General features: G+C 48.6%; 1 protein-coding gene across 1 annotated transcript in view; it reads left to right on the forward strand.

The window, feature by feature from the left end:
• IGFBP3 (insulin like growth factor binding protein 3) overlaps positions 1-4,896 on the forward strand; it is a 55,266-nt gene extending 50,370 nt beyond the window's left edge. The window contains exon 4 of the mRNA XM_015405596.1: positions 4,060-4,896. Coding sequence (XP_015261082.1) covers positions 4,060-4,185 — 126 coding nt within the window. The 3' untranslated portion in view covers positions 4,186-4,896. The remainder of the gene's footprint in view (positions 1-4,059) is intronic.
• The last annotated feature ends 14,862 nt before the right edge of the window (positions 4,897-19,758 follow it).

Here is a 19,758-nt window from a genome sequence, read left to right on the forward strand (position 1 = left end):
TGTTGAAGAACTCTTGTCGCAGAGGATTATGTATCTGCTAATAAATGTCAACTACAAGCCTAGAATTCCTCTGGTAAACAGATGCGAGTGGAGTTGTCCCTTCTGCCAAAAGTGTCTTGGCTGGGCAGGTGCCGCCTTTGAGGCCTACCAAGAATTGGCGGCTTTTCTTTCCCAAATAAAGGGCCCACGCTTTAATTCCCTCACCCCTGAGATTACCACGGCCCCTGTTAAAAGTCCAGTAGAGCTTCCAGATAGCGGACAGCTGTGGTGTGTAGTGTTACTTGAAGTGATTTATAGGGCTTCTCCCTAAGAATAGCTTTTATGGTGCGATAAGTAGAACCTTAATAGCCCTTTGGCGTTGGAGGTAAACTTTCATTGTCGTTCTTCAGTGAGGACCATCAAGATTCCACTCATTCTAACCCTGGCAGTGTTGATAAGATGAAGACATACAGCCTCAATCCTCAGTCTATGCACACTCAGTGGAAACTTTCCGACATTACCAGAGCCTTTCAGTTTGAGCATGCGGGCCCAGCAACCTGATCTTAAATGCTTTTGCGGTTTTATTGTTGTTGTTTTTTCCTGGGATGGTACCAGCATAAATACGTAGGACCCTGATACCAGAATAAACCAGTTAGGGCACTCAAAGTTAAGCACATTTACATTGCCTTTAAATGTGGTTGTTAATGGTGTGCATGACATTTCCTGACCTGATAGCCCAGGGTAGACAGATCTTGTCAGGTCTCAGAAGCTAAGCAGGGTTGGCTGGGTGGATGGATGTAATCTTCTGCTCTCGCTTTTATTAGATCAGGTTCCAGCGTTTTAGGAGTATTTTAACTGAATGTTATTTTATGTTATGTTTGTCTATGGCCCCGTTCACACGAGGCGATTTGGCCCGGGAACGGGACAGTTTGGGGCCGGATCAAACCGGCGCGATCACACCACAACATCTGGGAAGCGTCTTGCTTCCGTGGCCGAACTGTCCCTTTCCCGGGAAAATGCGCCTCAAACTGAACCACCTACCTCGGTGGTTCAAATGGATGAGGCGCCTCTTCCCGGGCGTCTGATCGCCGGCGCGTCTTTGCGCCGGCACAACCCCGGCCCGGATCCGAACTGCGCATGCTCCGACATGCGCAGTTCGGCCGGCCCCCGGTTAGGGCCGTCTTTTCTCCCCGGCGTTTGATCGCGCCGGGGAGAAAAGGCGGCTCGGCCGGGGATCCGTGGGATCCCACCGAGCCGTGTCAACGTTGGCGCAGCTTTTAAAAGCCGCGCCTCAAGACGCTTTTCCCCTGCCGTGTGGCAGGGGCCATAGTCCACCTTTCTCATTGAGACTCAAGTCAGATTGTGTGTCTGTGCAATCAGTAGGATGAGGAAACATCTAATAAACAATGTAATAGGACCAAGGTTGTAGAAATCTGAAACAAGGCATACTATTAAGCATATGTTAAACAGTCCAAGAACCTACCTTGTATTAGATAAGCAGAAATGTAATGTAGTGAGCAATGTAAAACATACAGCAACAGATACTTCATATTAGTAGTGCAGTCAACAATTCTGTTCCTTTTATTGAAGCATCTTCCTGAATCATTCTGTTAGCAGCCGTATTTCCTTTATAAAATTGCATTTCTAAATAGTTCCAATTAAAACAGTTTGTAGAAAGCCAGAAGCATGGGGCCTTCTGACCTTCTCTGCCAGGTCCATTCCAGAGGGTGGAGGCCACTACAGAGAATGTACTTGTCTGGCCAGTTTAGATCTTGTCTATTTGCAGGGTGGCAGCTGTAGAAGGCCCTATTGTCATAGTGGGGCATAGGAGAGGCAGTCTTGCAGATATGAGGGTCCAAGGACATGAAGAGCTTTCTATTGAATTGAATCTGGTAATAAATGAGCAGACAAAGGATCAACTGCAGAATGGGTAAAATATGTATGCTCCGTCTAATTCCTTATAATAATAGAGCTGCAGCATTCTGTACTAACTGGAGTTTCTGAGTTGATTTTGAGGGAAGACCTATATGAGGTGAATTGTAGTAGTCTTGTCTCAGTGTGACCATAGCATGAATCCTGGTGGCCAGATCAGCTGAGTCAAGGCAAGGAGGTCATTTTCAAGGCTAAACTAAATTGAACTCCTTCTTACAGGGGCTACTGTAAGCTCTTGGAGGATTGGCTACATGAGGGGTGTGTCGCCTAATATGCAGAGGAGTTCCTGCTACAAAAAAGAGCCCTGTTTATAACCATTTCCTGTTCTTTGAAATGCTTAACCTTGTCTGGATTGGGTGGTTAATTTTTTTTGAGATGTTTTTTTACTTTGTTTATATCCCACCTTTCTCCACAATGGGGGACCCAAAGCAGCTTATCTCAGCCTCTTCTTCCTTTTATAGTCACAACAAACCTGTGAGGTAGGTTAGGCTGAGAGCGTGTGACTGGCCCAAGGTCACCCAGCAGGTTTCTATGGCGGACTGGGGATTTGAACCTGAGTTTCCTGGATCCTGGTCCAAGACTGTAACCACTACACCACACTGGCTTTCAGCACTTTTGCGCAGCACACTAACAGGGCAACCCAGAGAGCACTTTACTTGGAGCAAGCCCTGTTGAATATGCCTGGATAGAATTCTGAGTAGACCGGCTTAAGATAGGATTGCCGTCTTAAGGCAGTGTCTTTTTCTCAAAAATATGCTTCTGCTGGCAATGGTACATATGCTGACTTATTCAGTCTTCACATATGTATTCTCAACAAGGACTATACATCCTCTGTATTTTAGTGTATTTCTTTTTTCAGAACAGTATATTAGAATACTGGATGCAATGCAAGGAATATTGGGATGCTTTGCTGACATAACACTGCACCCACCTCAAAGAAGAGGAAAAAATGCTGTTAAGTGACCTCCACGCCTGAGACAAGGGAATAGAGAGCCTCAGGCCCCGGTCACACCGCAGGAAAAGCCGGGGCGGAAGTGCGGCTTTTTAGAGCCGCAGCAAAAGAGAAACGCGGCAGCGGGATCAGACATATCCCCCGAGCCACCGCACATATGCTCCCCAGCGTGATCAGATGCGAGGGGGAAGCCACGGACAGGAGAGCGAGGCGAGTCAGCTGCGCATGTGTGCGCCTTCGCAGTTCAGCAGAAGAGAGAGAATGGGGGGTAAAATAATTGCCTTGTCTGCATTCTTGCTAAGCCTGTCTCTAGAACAGGAGAGCAGGCAGTTCACATTGATGGGGTGAAGAAGTTGCATGGGAGCAGCAGCGGGTTGTAATCTGTCATCCCCTCTGTCTCCCTTTGCCTCAGTCGAATAGAAGTCTTAGGGCTTCCAGCAAGCATCAAGTTGTACTACAGAGAAGCGTCAAACTCTACTGAATATCTATTGTAACAAGGTGCAAGGTGCAAACTGCTTCCCGTGTTGGTTAAAATGACTTCTACTTAATGTATTTATTTATTGTCAATGCTAAATTAAAATTATTTATTTATTTATTTGATTTATGACCCACCCTCCCCCATGCAACAAGGCTCAGGGCGGGGTACAACATTTGCCATATACAAATTTAAATATGAAATCTAGTTAAACCAATTAAAGCACAAACAATTCAGCAAGAACTTGCAGGTGACGTATAGGTATACAGCTTAACATCCTTTCCTGGTGGGAAGAAGAAGAAGAAGAGATTGGATTTATACCCCGCCCTTCACTTGGAGTCTCAGAGCGGCTGACAAACTCCTTTCCCTTCCCCTCCCCACAACAGACACCCTGTGAGGTGGGTGGGGCTGAGAGAACTCTTGACATAAACCGCTCTTTTTCAAGGACAGCTCTGACAGAGCTTGTGACTGACCCAAGGTCACATCAGCAGGTGCAAGTGGAGGAGTGGGGAATCAAACCCGGTTCTCCCAGATTAGAGTCCGCGCACTTAACCACTACACCAAACTGGCTCTCCAAACCAGATCTCTTAAGAGAGGTGGTTTGATAGCAAGATGCAACATAACGTGTTTATGTTTTCAGGCATGCTTTGCCAAAGCGCATTTCTGTGGATTTTCAGTGTCGTCGCAGATGCTAACCCGTATCTTCTCTCTTGCATCGCAGTGTCGCCCATCCAGAGGCCGGAAAAGAGGCTACTGCTGGTGTGTGGATAAATACGGGCAACCTCTCCCTGCCTACGATGGAAAGGGGAAAGGAGATGTTCACTGCTACAATTTAGAAAGCAAATGAGGGACGTGCACAATCTCTTCCATGGAATCTGTGTGTGTCATCAGGAGGCCTTGGAGTGACTGGGATATAGCGTGGACTGTGTTGGACTCGGGCGTTCCAAGTCCTGCCCCCCTTGCTTATACCAGGGGAATCAACGACTCTGTGGACGCTGTAGCTGCATCCAGCCACTGTTACACTACCAGCTTTCTATCGATTCACCAGGGAGCTCTGAAATCCCCAATAAATCTGCACTATTGATCCCCAGAAAGAATAAGAGGAAAAAAAGGCACTTCAGAATGGATTCAGGGAGTCTCCACTGACTTGTTTTTGTTTTGTTTTGTTTTTGTTTTAAATAACGGCCTGTGACCAATTTGATCCCGAAAGATAACTGTGTTGTTGTTGTTGTTTTTTTTAAAAAAATTTATTTTAAAGAATTTATAGATCGTAAGCTTTGTTAAAGATATTAAAGACATCGGGTGTTAATCCAACCCAAACGAAGCATTTGTCAGTCCCGTAGATTTCAGCCAGAGAGTTGGGCACGGACGCTTTTCTCGCCCACTGAAATCAAAAGGAGATGCTTTGCTTGAATTGGATTGTGCCGAGGTTTTAAAGTGTTAAGCTTTTTTTTGTTTTGTTTTTATACAGGTCTGACGGGAAACTTATCTTCACGGGTAAAAAAAAATGTTTTATTACAAAAAGCTCAAAGAACTTTTTAAGAGAAACATGTTTCTACATGGCTATTTTTTTCCTGTAAAATATACTGTATTATGAATATTCTGTTAGTCTGTATTTAATATAATTGTTTTTTTTAATAAACTATTTAAATGTAACATATGAATACCTCATCTTATACAGTCATTATGTTTGGAATTCCCTTCCTCTGCTTGACTTAACAGAAGTCCAATGAGTTGCATCTACAAAAAGCAATGTAAGATTGAAGAAAGGGACCTCCACCCTTCATGAGGAGCAGTCTACATTTTACAAGTCCATCGTGGAAAAGCCAATCGGGAAAACAGTTTCCATCCACCGTATTCTCCAAACTGATATGGGCATTTCCCTGTAGCCACTCATTAACCAGTTTGGAGAGGGAGAAAAAGGGATTTTGATTATCTAGATTGTAGGTCCTAAACCTTTTAGAACCTGTGACACATTTGGGATTCTGAAACTACATAGTGGGCACAGCCTCAAAATGGCTGCCGTGGAAAGTTGAGGGAGCCACAAAATGGCTGCAGCAACTTCTCTCCAGTCACGTAGCAAATATCCTTGCACTATGGTGGTTGAGGTGATAGGCTTACCAAGTGCCGGCGGGGGATCCGCATGTCTTTACAGGATCCCTGCCGCGGGGACGGCGATACGCGTTGCACCGCTGTCGCCAGAATGTGACGCTACGCGTTGCTCTGGCAACGGGGCTGTTTGGAGTCCCGTTGCCAGAGCGATGCGTAACGTCACATCCTGGCGACGGCGGGTGCAACGCGTATCGCCGTCCCTACGGCAGGGATCCTGTAAAGACATGCGGATCCCCCGCCGGCACTTGGTAAGCCTATATTTGCCGTGGCATGCCTCTGTGCAGCAAGCTGGGACTTCCTTGGTGGTCTCCCATTCAGACAAAGCCCTTCACTCGGAGTCTCGGAGCGGCTTACAATCTCCTTCCCTTCCTCTCCCCACAACAGACACCTTGTGAGGTGGGTGGGGCTGAGAGAGCTCTTTCCAGAACAGCTCTGCAAGGACTGTGGCTTCGCTTCTGAGATCTGATGATATCAGGCTAGCCTGGGCCAACTGGGTCGGGGCGAGTCTTGATCCACCAGCATGTAAATGCTTAAGTGGGAGATCCATCTACTGCAGCAGCAAAATGCCGCAGACTTTTCATTGCCGGTGTTGCAAAGATAACTCCTCGGTGTCATAGTCAGATGACATGCCCACCAGCTTTTATGATGAAGGCGCCAGAAGATGCATCGCTTTATACAATGACAATTGGGTCTTTTATACGAAGAAAAAGGTTGATAGTCTGTTGGAGGCATCTTTTTGGATGGTCCCATCCAGCCATAGCAGTACAAAAGAAATAAATAAATGGGTATTTCACGGCCTCCGAGATCAATGGGTTTTACGTTCTCATCCGTACTGTACAGTGCGGATCACACCGAGAGCATGCCCATTGCGATACAGATCTTAAAATCGCCCAGAGTGTACTCAGATCTACAGCCTTGGGTCCCAATCCGGCACAGAAATCACGTGCAGAGCCCTGCTTCCGCGGGCAGATCTCTTGCTGGGTCAGAGGGAGGGGCTTCTAGTGTCCTGGCCCCACTGGTGGACCTCCTGATGGCACCTGGTATTTTTGGCCACTGTGTGACAGAGTGTTGGACTGGATGGGCCATTGGCCTGATCCAGCATTGGCTTCTCTTATGTTCTTATGTTCTGTTCAGAGCCTCTGTCTTCATTCCAGGCATCACTCGCACAAATAAATCGGCATCATCACACACCGAAGCCTCAAACGCTTGGCTTGTAAAAACAAGCCTGTTTCGATGTGCCGAGAATCTCCCAAAGCTTATTTGTTCAAGATATGGGGCATGCTCAGAAACTTTACTGTCCAGTGCATCAGATGAAAAGCGCATCGGCCCATGAGAGTTCATGCTGCGGTAAATGTACTGCCCTGACCTGGGCGGTCCAGGCTGGCCCAGTGTCCTCAGATCTTGGAAGCTAAGAAGAGAAAGTGATTGGGTTTATACCCCGCCCTTCACTGCGCGAAGGAGTCTCTGAGCGGCTTATAATCTCTGTCCCTTCCCTTCCCCTACCCACAACAGACACCCTGTGAGGTAGGTGGGGCTGAGAGAGCTCTTGAGAGAACAGCTCTAAGAGAACTTGTTACTGACCCAAAGTCACACCAGCAGCTGCATGTGTAGGAGTGGGGAATCTAACCCGGAGGGTTTGGCCCTGATTAGTACTCGGATGGTAAGTCCAGAGTTGCTATGCAGAGGCAGACAATGGCAAACCACCATTGGAAATCTCTTGCCTTGCAAACTTGGTAGGGCTGCTTTTAAGTTAGCTGCAACTTTTTTTTTTTAAGTCAGCTGCAACTTGTTGGCCCTTTCCACCACAAATGTGCCGCAAGATTCTCGGTTTATGTCGACGGGTGCAAGAGATCAGGTGAACCAGCACATTAGGAAATCCTCGTGTCCCCCAAAGCGGACTGTTCACGAGATGTGGTCTGGACGTTCCATACTTGGAATTTGATTCCCAGGCAAGCAGAGGTCTCATTTGGTTTGGGATCATGACGCATGGAATGGGGACGGCTTAAACTGCTCTCCCCATCAGTGTCCCCTCTAAGCTGTGGAGTCTTGTGAGCAAAAATTCTACTTTGTGGGCTACTGGCATTAAAGTTGTGAGCAAGCAATTTGACTACTGCATAAATTAGTGTTTTCTGGAGCCATCCTTCCTGAGCTAAGACAAAAATGTGTGAGCCAGCCAGAGGCTAAAAAACTGTGAGCTAGCTCACACTAACTCATCTTAGAGGGAACACCGCTCCCCATCCCATTTTCCAGCTTGAAATGGCTGAAGGAGCCTCCATCTGTCCCACTGGTGAAACGAACGTGCACCCCATCAGAACATACGGGTGTCCCCAACAAGACAAATAGCCTTTGGGAATGTTGAGAAAATGGCTTGGGGGGTCTGGAGGAGATTAACAGTACAATCCTACGCAGAGTTCCTCCAGTCTAAGCCCCTTTATTCCAATTGACTGGGCGGTGGTAAAAAGGTAAAGGTCTCCCTTGCTCGAAAGCCAGTCGAATCCGACTCTAGGGTTGCGGTGCTCATCTCCGTTTCAAAGCTGAAGAGCAAGCGCTGTCCGAAGACGTATCTGTGGTCATGTGGCCGGCATGGCTAAACTCCAAGGCGCACGGAACGCTGTTACCTTCCCACCGAAGTGGTACCTATTTATCTACTTGCAATTTCTTGCTTTCGAACGGCTAGGTTGGCAGGAGCCGGAACTAGAGACGGGCGCTCACTCCGTCATGCGGCACCTGGGTCTTGAACTGCTGAACTACCAACCTTCCACAGCCTGCAGTTCAGCGTCTTAACCCCTTGAGCCACCGCAGCTCCATTTCTGGGCGGTGGTAGCCACAGCCAATTTATGGCGACCCTGTAGGGTTTTCAAGGCAAGGAATGTTCAGAGGTGATTTGCCCTTGCCTGCCTTTGCATAGCAACACTGGACTTCCTTGGTGGTGGCCTCCCATCCAAATACTGACCAGGGCTGGTCCTGCTTAGCCTTCAAGACTTAACAAGAGAGCAGGCTAGTCTGGGCTATCTAGGTCAGGATACCTAATTGGTTTAGACTGGAGTAACTGCACACCACATCCACCTGGTAATAAACTCCCATGGAGCTCCCAGTCCATATTTTAGCCACATGACCTTGGTGACTTGTCAATCACTCCTTTAAAAGATTTGTAACCCTACGGTGGCTCAAGTGGTTAAGACGCTGAACTGCAGGCTGTGGAAGGTCAGTAGTTCAGCAGTTCAAGACCCGGGTGTGCCGCAAGACGGAGTGAGCTCCCGTCTCTAGTTCCAGCTCCTGCCAACCTAGCAGTCCGAAAGCAAGAAATTGCAAGTAGATAAATAGGTACCACTTTGGTGGGAAGGTAACAGCGTTCCGTGTGCCTTGGTGTTTAGTCATGCCGGCCACATGACCACGGAAACGTCTTCGGACAGCGCTGGCTCTTCGGCTTTGGAACGGAGATGAGCACCGCAACCCTATAGTCGGATTCTACTGGCTTTCGAGCAAGGGAACCTTTACCTTTACCTTTTAACCCTGCCCTAGATGACTGTCATGCAGATGTTTCACGGAAAGGGGCCGACGGGCGAGCGACAAACGTTTTGGACAAGACTCGGGGCTGCGAGAAGACCCCCTGCTCCTTGTGTCTCTCAGCCAGCCCTTGTACGTGACCTGCCGAAAATGTGAACGAGAGCATTCTCGAGAGAAGACGTGGGCTGTGCGAGCAATGCTCTGCCTTCTTTTTTCCCTAGGAAAAACATTATAAAAAAGCTTAACAGCCTGTGGCAATATTTCTGGTTGGCTTAGAAGTTATTTAAACTTTATGGAGAAGGACTAACCCTCGGGCAGCCATAAACATACGCCTATATATAGTTAGAATACAGTTTAAGAAAAATATATGTATTTAAATATATATGAAGGTCGATTTAAAAAAAAAATTATGGACCACAACTCCAGCTTGGTACTTTAAGGCCTCCCCCCCCCCAAATGGTCTCAAGAATGCTTAGTTTATGCCCTAGATGGTGGTAACGTCCTATGGTGCAGTTATAGACATAACCAATTGGCCCAAGGATTTACGGTACTTTGGTATCGAGTCACATGAGCCTAGTAGTTGCAAAAGCAATTTTTACAAGAACGCATAGATCATTTCCCCCCCGCCACCCCGAGATGTGTCAGCTGCAACTCATGATAGTTCCAGCACAGCCGCGGAAATAAAATAACAGTACAGGCAACCGTGAAAATTAAAATTGTATGTTTCAAAGAACACGACAGTGGGTGTGACCTGGATTTTGTTGACCAACATCGGACACAAGTTCGGGTGTTTGCTTTTTTGTGTGTGCATCGGCTGAAGTTTCTGAATCATGTTAAAAGGCAGCTCCATAGAAAGCACTTTTTTTTTTTTTGGCCTTCAAGTCGCAGCTGACTTGGTGACCCCCCTAGGGTTTTCAAGGCAAAAGGTGTTCTGTGTAGCAACCCTGGACTTCCTTCGTGGTCTCCCGTCCAAGCACGAACCAGGGCCGACCCTACTTAGCTTCTCGGACCAGGTTGGGCTAGGCTGGGCCCTCAAGCTTAGGGTACTTTACCAAAGTCAAATCTAGAGTAGTCTAATCAGGGCTTCGATACTTCTGAAAAGTCACTTTGTGCAACTTTTCGACAGACTCAGAATGAGTCTGTTCCAAAAGGTCTTGCAAACGTCCTCTTCGACAGATCTTCTGTGGAGTTACGGTAGAAGAGCCCATTCCGATTTCTTTATCAGAACCATCTTCAGTAATCAAGCCGTCGGAAAGGACACTTCGGCTATAAACATGGAACTCTTTAACTTCACAAGGTCTGGCGACTCACAGGCAGCAATGCGTTCGTAGTTGGGCCCAGGGCTATTTTTGGGCAGGAAAGCACAGGAACGGAGTTCCGGCTGGCTCCTGAGTTGGCCACGCCCAGCAGGAACTAATTAGCATAATAGGCCACACCCAACAGCAGAAACTCATTAGGATTGGCTACATTAAGGGTGTGTGGCCTAACATGCAAAGAAGTTCCTGCTACAAAAAAAGCCCTGGGTTTTGACAATAAACAAAGTAAACAGAATAAGAAGCAAAAGGTGGGTGGCCCCACAAATAGCCGTGCCAGAAACCTTATTTTTGACCATGACCTAGGAGGTACTGGGCTAGCAATGCATTCAGATTAATTTAATTAACTGTTAATTAATTAATTAGCTGCAGTGGCTCAAGTGGTTAAGATGCTGGACTGCAGGCTATGGAAGGTCAGTAGTTCAGTTCAAGAACCTACGGACTCACCATAAGTCAGCTGTGGCTTCACACACACACACACACACACACACAATTTAACAGGAAAGGAACTCATTCCAGTGCCAAAGCCGTGTTCCCTCTAAGCTGAGCTGGTGTGAGCCAGCTCACAGTTTTTTTAGCCTCCGGCTCACACATTTTTTTGTCTTCGCTCAGGAAGGACGGCTCGGGAGCAGACTAATTTATGCAGCAGCCAAATCGCTCACTCACAACTTGAACGCCAGTAGGTCCCAAAGTAGAATTTTTGCTCACAAGACACCACAGCTTCGAGGGAGCACTGCAGCCCCAAAGTAGTCTGACCGATACTACTTTCCTAGTTCTGCAAGTGATCAAGCTTTAAAAAGCCTAACACGTCATTCATGGCAAAGACTCTACCATTTGTTTGTGATATGTAAAACACACAAGGGGGCAGTCCTGTCTATTTTGCCCACAGAATGTTGAGCAGCTCCATTGGATTCTTTTAAAGTTTCCCCTCACCATCCAGACCACTATGGTGCCTAGCATCTCCTAGGAGTGGAGCATCACAGCCAGAACATTCATTTCTCACACCATCCCACCCCACCCCACCCCATGAAATGTGTGGTGACCATCACCTCCTCCAAACTTTCACACACACGTTCCTCTAAGCAAGACCAGGGCTGGTCACCAGAGCCTGGGACAGAAAGGAGCGTCATGGAATCATTTCAGGCAGTGATTTCATAACTCTGGTTCCTTCTCTTCCTGTCATGTGCTTACAACTCAGTGGGCTCTATGTCTGGAAACACTGGAGGCCACTGGTTTAAGGTAGAGAGGAGAAGAAGAGATTGGGTTTATATCCCGCCCTTCACTACCTGAAGGGGTCTCAGAGCGGCTTACAAACTCCTTTCCCTTCCCCTCCCCACAACAGACACCCTGTGACGTAGGTGGGGCTGAGAAAGCTCTTTGAGTACTGCTCTTGAGAGAACAGCTCTGAAAGAACTTGTGACTGACCCAAGCTCACACCAACAGCTGCATGTGGAGGAGTGGGGAATCAAACCTGGTTCTCCCAGATAAGAGTGCACACTCCTAACTACTACACCAAACTGGAGAGGTACATGGGTGTAGGAAGGTAATGCTCAGCCTGCAATGCAAGATTTTCAACAGCCCATCAGTACACTTGGTGCAAAACAGCATGAAGAGCAACGTGAAGGCTACAGAATCATTGCTGGGAATGCTCGAGCTCCTGCTGGTTCGGCACACGTTCTGTTCACCAGTCACGAATAGGGAGGCAATTTTCAGCAGACAGTTTGGTTGATCCGTTTGTGGATCCGGGCAGGCTGCTTCCCCATATTTCTTCCTGATGCTGCAGGATAGTCCATTTGGCTTTTTGCACGTGCCACATTCTGAGACAGCGTAGCTGAATTCATCGACTCCCCTGTCCTTTCTGCACCACTTGGCAGGCAGGCAATTTATTTATTTATTTATTTATTAAATTTATACCCCGCCCTCCGCACAAGCAGGCTCACAGCAGGTCACATCAATCTCAGTGCAACGCAATACAATTAAAACAACTTTAAAATAACAGTTTAAACAGTATGGGATCACCAAATTTGTGTAAAACAAATTAGATCAGACGTCAGTTCTGATGTCAGTCGCATCAATTAAAATACAACAGTGGGTAGCCAATGTTCCCTCTAAGCTGTGGAGTCTTGTGAGCAAAAATTCTACTTTGGAAGCTAGTGGCATCAAACTTGTGAGCGAGTGGTTTGGCTGCTGTATAAATTAGTCTGCTCTGGAGCCATCCCTTCCTGAGCTAAGCCAAAAATGTGTGAGCCGGAGGCTAAAAAACTGTGAGCTGGCTCACACTAACTCAGCTGAGAGGGATCACTGGTGGGTACCCTGATGTCTATTTGGATCCAGGCCACTGATGAGAGATTGGCCAGGGGAGGGGGACGGTCCACCACCTCAACCAAAAGCCCAGTTGAAGAGCTCTCTCTTGCAGGCCCTCCAGAACTATAATAGATCCCGCAGGGCCCTGATCCCACATGGGAGCTCATTCCACCAGCGGGTCAAATAAATGCTGTATTGGGGGGGGGGGAACACCCTGCCATTGGTGTTCCTTTAAGAAGTCCCTAGCCATGTTAACGGCTGTCGTTCTGTTTGGCTTTGCAGCATTTTCACACATTCACCACTGGGAGGGGGAGGTGCAAAATTGTTCAGTAGGCACTCAAGTAACTTGTTGCCGAACCAAAGGGACCCAGCAATCAACTCTCATTTGGTCATCACTATCAAATAAATTTGAAAGCTGAGGCCCCGGTCACACGGGGGATTTGCCGTGCTTAAAGGCACGAATGTCAGGCAGATTTTCAGGGCGCGATCACACCACAACACCTGGGAAGCGCAGCACACCCGTGGCCAACCCGTGGCATCCCGCCGAAGATGCGCAGTAAAAAAGTACCTCGGAAAGTGCTCTAGTATCCAGAAAACGCAGGGCAGGGGTGGGCGTTTGATCATGGGAGTGCTTGTACCCCGTGGCATCCGGCGCCCATCCACATCCCATCGCCAACTGGATGTTTTTGGTAAGCGCATGCGCACAAACATGTAACTGAAAGCAGTGCTGCTCCGCGGAACTGTGCATGCACAGAAACACAAAACGCTTGCCGCGCCACTTCTTCGCCACGCTCCAGCATTGCCGTGTGATTGCCAGCTAACAGCCTAAGCACGAAGACTCGGGGGACCGTGTGATCGGGCTACCTCACTTTATACCCGGGGAGAACAGCCCCCCCTCCCCCCCCCCCGTGATATCTGGCCTGTGTGACTGGAGCCCCCGTATGTTTGATATGAAATTCACCACTCACCTGATTGCTGTGGGTTATAAAACAGCTAATGTTGAATAATAAATGCAGCCTGGATTCCAGTGAAGCCACATGGTACCTTGGCCGATGAAGTCTGCATGGCCATGACCAGAGCCTTGAACATAAGGAATGATTTCTTTTTATCCCATCATGCCCGGCGAGCAATGGACCTTATCACTATCAGCCGGAAACACTCACTAAAATGAAGGGGATCTCTCTTTTCTTCAACCAGATCAACCCAAGGAAATTCTCCTCTCCCTCCACTCTGAAGTTAAAAACCCGACTCCTCCAGGATGCCAGCTGTAATTAGTGCGGGACATAATTCAGTAAAACGTGTGGAATTAGCTCTGTTATTTTTGGCAGGCGGAAGGCGGAACGCCGCAGAGGTGACTTAATGCCTCATTTTGTGCCTTCGTGGCTCTCTCTTGCGTTCTGCTTTTAGCCCAATATCTTATTAAACAAACACTTCACTCGAGATTGAGGAGGCAATTCTAAAAATCCCCATGAAAACAACCATTTTAAAAAAACTTCACGGCTACATCTGATGAATGCTAACAACTTTTTTTCTCCCTCCACAGAAACCAGGGAAAGTATATCAATTAATGGCATGGGTCTTAATAAAGCGTATGTTTCATTTTTCACCAGTGTTTACGGGAGGGGGGGGGAAGTGTTCACAATATTCCATCACACTCTGGTGTCACGCTAAGAAATAACGGTCCGGGTCAGTATGTTCGGGGTAAGGTGTGGAGCTATGCCGATAGGGAATAGCTCCGTCTGTTCACTGAGTTCAATGGGAAAAGTTAAACAGCCTGCTATTTATTTGTTTTATTGCATTGTATTTATACCCCGCCCTCCCCGCGAATGGGCTCAGCGCGGCTTACAACAGAGCACAAAGTGCATACAGTATATAAAAGCTAAAACAGTTCCATCGGACGCACATATAAAACTCCCAACATCTTGCATAGCAGAGGGGGAGGGCTAGGGTCATGGATAGAAGTTACCCGGCCCCCCGGCGGTATCACTCTATGAAGGAGCGGTGGTGGTAGTGGTAGTGGCAGCTCCTACGCGAAAGCCTGGTGGAAGAGCTCCGTCTTACAGGCCCTGCGGAACTGCACAAGGTCCCGCAGGGCCCTGATCTCCTCCGGGAGCATAGTTGACAGGAGGGTGTGTGTGTGATCCTCACCCTGGCACTGTGGTCAAGAGACAAATTTACACCCCTTCCCCATCCTGCCGTGCATTCCCCCCCCCCTCTTTTTGCCATCGCAGCTGACTTATGGCGACCCGGTGGCAAGAGACGTTCCACAGTGGTTTACCATTGCCCGCCTCCATGTCATGACCCTGGTATTCCTTGGAGGTCTCCCTTCCAAATACTGGTCAGGGCCGACCCTGCCTAGATGCCGAGATCTGAGGAGACTGGGCTACCCTGGGCTATCCCTTTACTACCTTGAACATTAGAGAATGGCTGCCAGTGGGGTATACCGGTTAGGGTATGGGACCAGGATCTAGGACCAGGCCCGAAGCCACAGTGGGGCACTTCGGGGCCCGGCCCCCTGACTTCCATCTAGCCCAGGCTCACCCCTGCCACCCCTTCCCCAAGCATGGCTTGCTTCCCCTCCCCCTCCCCCTGTTACTGCCAGAGCCCCTTGCCCTGCCGTGGGAAGCCTCCATGGACGAGCGGCGGCCTGCTCCAACTACTCCTGCCTCTTCCGACTGGCCAGCGTGAGTTTTAAACATTTTATTTTATGTTATTCTTTTTGTGACATCAGTGACCCCCGACTTATTTAAAGGCCCTCTGAATTAAGAAATCCTGGCCACAGGCCTGTCTAGGCCAGGTGCAGTGTTCCCTCTAACTTTCTCCCCCTTTCTTCTTCTTTTTTAAATCATAAAACAAAGACTGAGTGATCGGAGAGGGGAAGAGACAGGCTGTGTCCAAGTGTACGAAGGCTGAACTTTTATTTCTCCAGTCTCAGGTGTTCAAAATACTAACATTTTGGAGGTTTGGTGGTCCAGCTCAGAGTCTGCAAACTGACTGAAGTCCAAACTAGACTTGCTGGTTCCCACTCCTCTGCTTTCTGCATGCTCTCGGTGAAGCGGCAGGAGCAAAGGGGGGGGGAGGACAATGGGAGGTCACATCCAGGTAGTGATGTCACAGTATCACCCAACTCTCAGAATTCCCCAAATTTCTGTGTGGTTTTTTTAAAATCATAGAGGTTTGGGGACTTTTTAGAGCGTCATGTGATGCTGTGACTCACCCAGAGATAATTTACAGCATTGCACATCCCCACCCCACCCCTGTCTCTGGCCCAATCTGCGTCTAGCATTGGCTCAGCTGTTCTACCAAACCCATGCTGGAACAGAAATTCCCCTCTACATTGCATGCCACTTTCACTTTGATTGATTGCAGAGGTCATTTCGGGGGGGATTGCAGTTCCCCCAGGTGAGGTACGGGGGGCAGGGCACATGACGAAGCCCCGCCCCCTGCTTCCGGCCGCCCCGCTTCCAGCCCTTATTCAGCCAGGAGGAGGCAGGAGAAGAGGGAGGGTAAGTTGCTTCCTCCCCGCCTCTCCCCACCCCTGCCTGCCTGGGGCCAGGGAGGGCCTTCGCGGGGCTTCCTTGCACTCCCACCGGCCTTGCAGGTCCACCGCCGGGCCCCTCATGGGGCTCGGCAGTGGAGCTGCAAGGCCGGCGGTGGCGGCCGGGACCGTTGGGGGCAGGGTGTGTGGCCTTCTGACACACTTCCGGTGATGTCAGGGGGTGTGGCATATGCTAATGAGTTATGCTAATGAGTTCATTATGTAACTTCCCGCCGGGAGAATTCCCGCACACGCGCTCAAAGTTCATTTGCTTAGCTATTCGCCTCGTCCGGCTATATGTACGGATGTTCCCGCCCTATAGTTATTCCTAACAATAATCCTATGGATATGCTACCGGTTTTGTACTCTAATAAAGCACAACGCTTCTTAGGAAACGGGTGTGAAGAGTTACTTGCTGTGGAACCTGACGGAATGGCACAAAAATATCCAGAGGTTCTGTTTGCAAGAGGGAGAAACAAAATCAGCCTGGGCTGAAACAGGATGGGTGGGAACCTTGAAGCCATCCCTAACCAAGCCTGCACAACTTCTGGTCTTCTAAGCCAAACAGAACCATCCTACCACATATATTATGATCCGCTAGGTCCTTTACTGTTCTAACCTGGATGGTCCAGACGAAGCCAATCTCGTCAGATCTCTGAAGCTAAAGAGGGTTGGTCCTCCTGGTCAGTAACTTGCATGGGAGACCGCCAAGGAAGTCCAGGGCAATGGCAGACCACCTGTGTACGTCTTTTGCCCTCACCTGGTCAGCCGAGTCTAGCCTGATCTCATCAGCCCTCAGAAGCAAAGCAGGGTTAAACTTTTGGACAGAAGTCCAGAGTGAAATGCAAAAGATTTTGAAATCGACTTTTAAGAAAGAACCCGAAATATTACTTTTAGGGCTTAAGATGGAAGAGGCAAATGTGACTAAAAGAACATTGTTGTGGTATTTGATGACTACTGCCAGAATGACATATGCGCAAGCCTGGAAGCAAGATAAAGGTAAAGGTCGAAAGCCAGTCGAGTCCGACTCTAGGGTTGCGGTGCTCATCTCCGTTTCAAAGCCGAAGAGCCAGCGCTGTCCGAAGACGTTTCCGTGGTCATGTGGCCGGCATGGCTAAACACCAAGGCGCACGGAACGCTGTTATCTTCCCACCGAAGTGGTACCTATTTATCTACTTGCAATTTCTTGCTTTCGAACTGCTAGGTTGGCAGGAGCTGGAACTAGAGACAGGAGCTCACCCTGTCTTGCGGCACCCGGGTCTTGAACTGCTGAACTACTGACCTTCCACAGCCTGCAGTTCAGCATCTTAACCACTTGAGCCACCACAGCTCCCTGGAAGCAAGATAGAGTACCAGAAATTTGGGACTGGATAAAGAAAATGCTCTTTATGGCAGAAATGGATAAACTGACAAGGAAACTTAACAACAAAGAGGATCAAGAATTTATGGAAGAATGGATCGACTTTAAAGAATATATTGAACACAACTGGGATGTAAAAAATAATTTACTTTGCTTCAACAATGACTAAGAACAGTATGTAACAGAATGAAAAAAATGGTATAATGTTGTAATGTTACCTGTTAAGAATTTAATAAGAGGGGACGTAAAAGATGGTGAATTAAGATTTGATTTGTTTAAGGGGGTGGGAGCACTGCGGGAGGCCGAGAAGGGGGGATAGGAGAATGTAGAAAAGGATATACGTGGGAAAGAAGAAATGCATTTTTTGAATGTATTGATATATCCTATTAATAAAAGTGTTTAAAAAACGAAGAAGCAAAGCAGGGTTGGGCCATGTTAGTACTTCGATGGGTGACCACCAAGGAAGCCCAGGGTTGCTACACGGAGGCAGGCCACAGCAAACCACCTCTGTTGGTCTCTTGCCTTGACCACCCACAGGGTCACTATGGGTCAGCTGCAGCTTGATGGCACTTGCCCCCACCAGCCGCTCTACCACCCAGCCCCGTTTTTGCTGGAGGTGGCTTTACTGCGTTCCTTTTGGCCTACATGATGGGGGGGTGGGGGTCTGTGTTCAACTCAGAAGGCCACAGTCTGTGCCAGCTAGTAATTCATAATAAGCTGTTATATGGGAACCATGTGCAACGTCGGGACTGATGTGGTTAGCATTTATGTTAAGGAGAGCAATAAATAGCTCTATAAATTCCCCATAAATGACAAGGAATGGAGCTAATACAGCCTTCAGGCGGACCCATTATCTCTCCAGCGGCTGGAGAAAGTGTCCTTTTTCCCTTCGACATACAGGGCCATAGTCTTCTGAGCTCAGAATACCTCCTTCCACCTCTCTGGCACGCACAGCCCAGAGGGCATAACGTTAGCTATTTGTGCACGAGGAGAAGGAAGTTTCAATGCATACCCAAAACCACAGAATTAATTAGTTTTTAGTACAGCCTGAACTTTTTACGAGCAAATTCCATCGAAACATTAGCACAGCGTAATCCTTTATTGACCCGAGCACTAAAATTAAGTAATGGTTTTTATAAATCTGTTGGGAAATCGTTTTTTGGTATCGCTGCTCACTCTTTAAAAAAAACACGACTGGGTAACCGTGGATGGCTCCACAGAGATTTTGTGTATTAGCTGTTCAAATTATATTTAAAGTATGAAAAGTGCTCAGCGACTTTGCTCAGTGGCTGGAGCGTAATTTTTTTTTTAAAAGGGGAGCATTTATACAGAGAGCCGTTTCGGGGGGGGGGAGGAGCCATTTGTACAGCTGAGAGCGACCCACAGCTGTTCCTTTCTGCCAATGAAACGCCTGCCTCCTTCTCCCCCTCCCACCTCCAAGTAAATTATCTGCTCCTGTCCCTGCCAAATTACTCTCTCCGGAGCAAGAGCCTGTAGGGCACCGCCGCCTGCTAGAGGGATCCCAGCAAAAACCTTGAGCCGTGGGACAGCAGGAGGAACAACCACCCTCCTTCCCAGCACCCCTTGCAAACCCCGTGCCGGGAAGAAATGTCTGTATCCTCTGGGTCCGACACAATTCTGGCTAATGCAGGGAGGCGCAGGGGACCACGAAGACACTGCGGCACCCTAGGAGAACCGCTCGTTCGTCAGGAACGTTGAGCATGGACAGCAAAGTCAGTGGGATGTGGTTTGGCCGTGGAAAGCAGGTGAGAGCGTATGGCCAACCTCAGGGCTTTTTTTTTGTAGAAAAAGCCCAGCAGGAACTCATTAGCATTATAAGCCACACCCAACAGCAGAAACTCATTCGCATATTAGGCCACACCCCTGACAGTGCAGCATATTAGCATATTAGGCCACACCCCTTGACAGTGCAGCATATTAGCATATTAGGCCACACCCCATGCATTCCCTTGGCTTGGGAGCCCCACGGCTGCGGGGAGCCCGGGCAAGCCCTCCTGAAGGGGCTGGCTTCCCTCGACTGCCTTCCTTTGGCTTCCCCGGGCGCCCTGCAGCTGCAGACAGCCTGGGCAAGCCAGCCCTTGGAGGAGAGGGAAGGCCGATCCTTCCAGGGCCCCCTTGGCCCACCTGCCTCAGAGTCGCCGGGGGGGGGGGTTCGCTCTCCAGGCCTTCCCTCTGTAGCCAGGCACACAGAGGTTTTGGCTGTAGTGGGCGTGGCCAACTCTGAAGCCAGCCGGAACTTTGTTCTCATTCGTTCCTGCCCCCCAA

Source organism: Gekko japonicus, unplaced genomic scaffold (assembly GCF_001447785.1).
Source record: "Gekko japonicus isolate JY-2015 unplaced genomic scaffold, Gekko_japonicus_V1.1 scaffold3129, whole genome shotgun sequence".
NCBI classification, from domain to species: Eukaryota; Metazoa; Chordata; class Lepidosauria; order Squamata; family Gekkonidae; genus Gekko; species Gekko japonicus.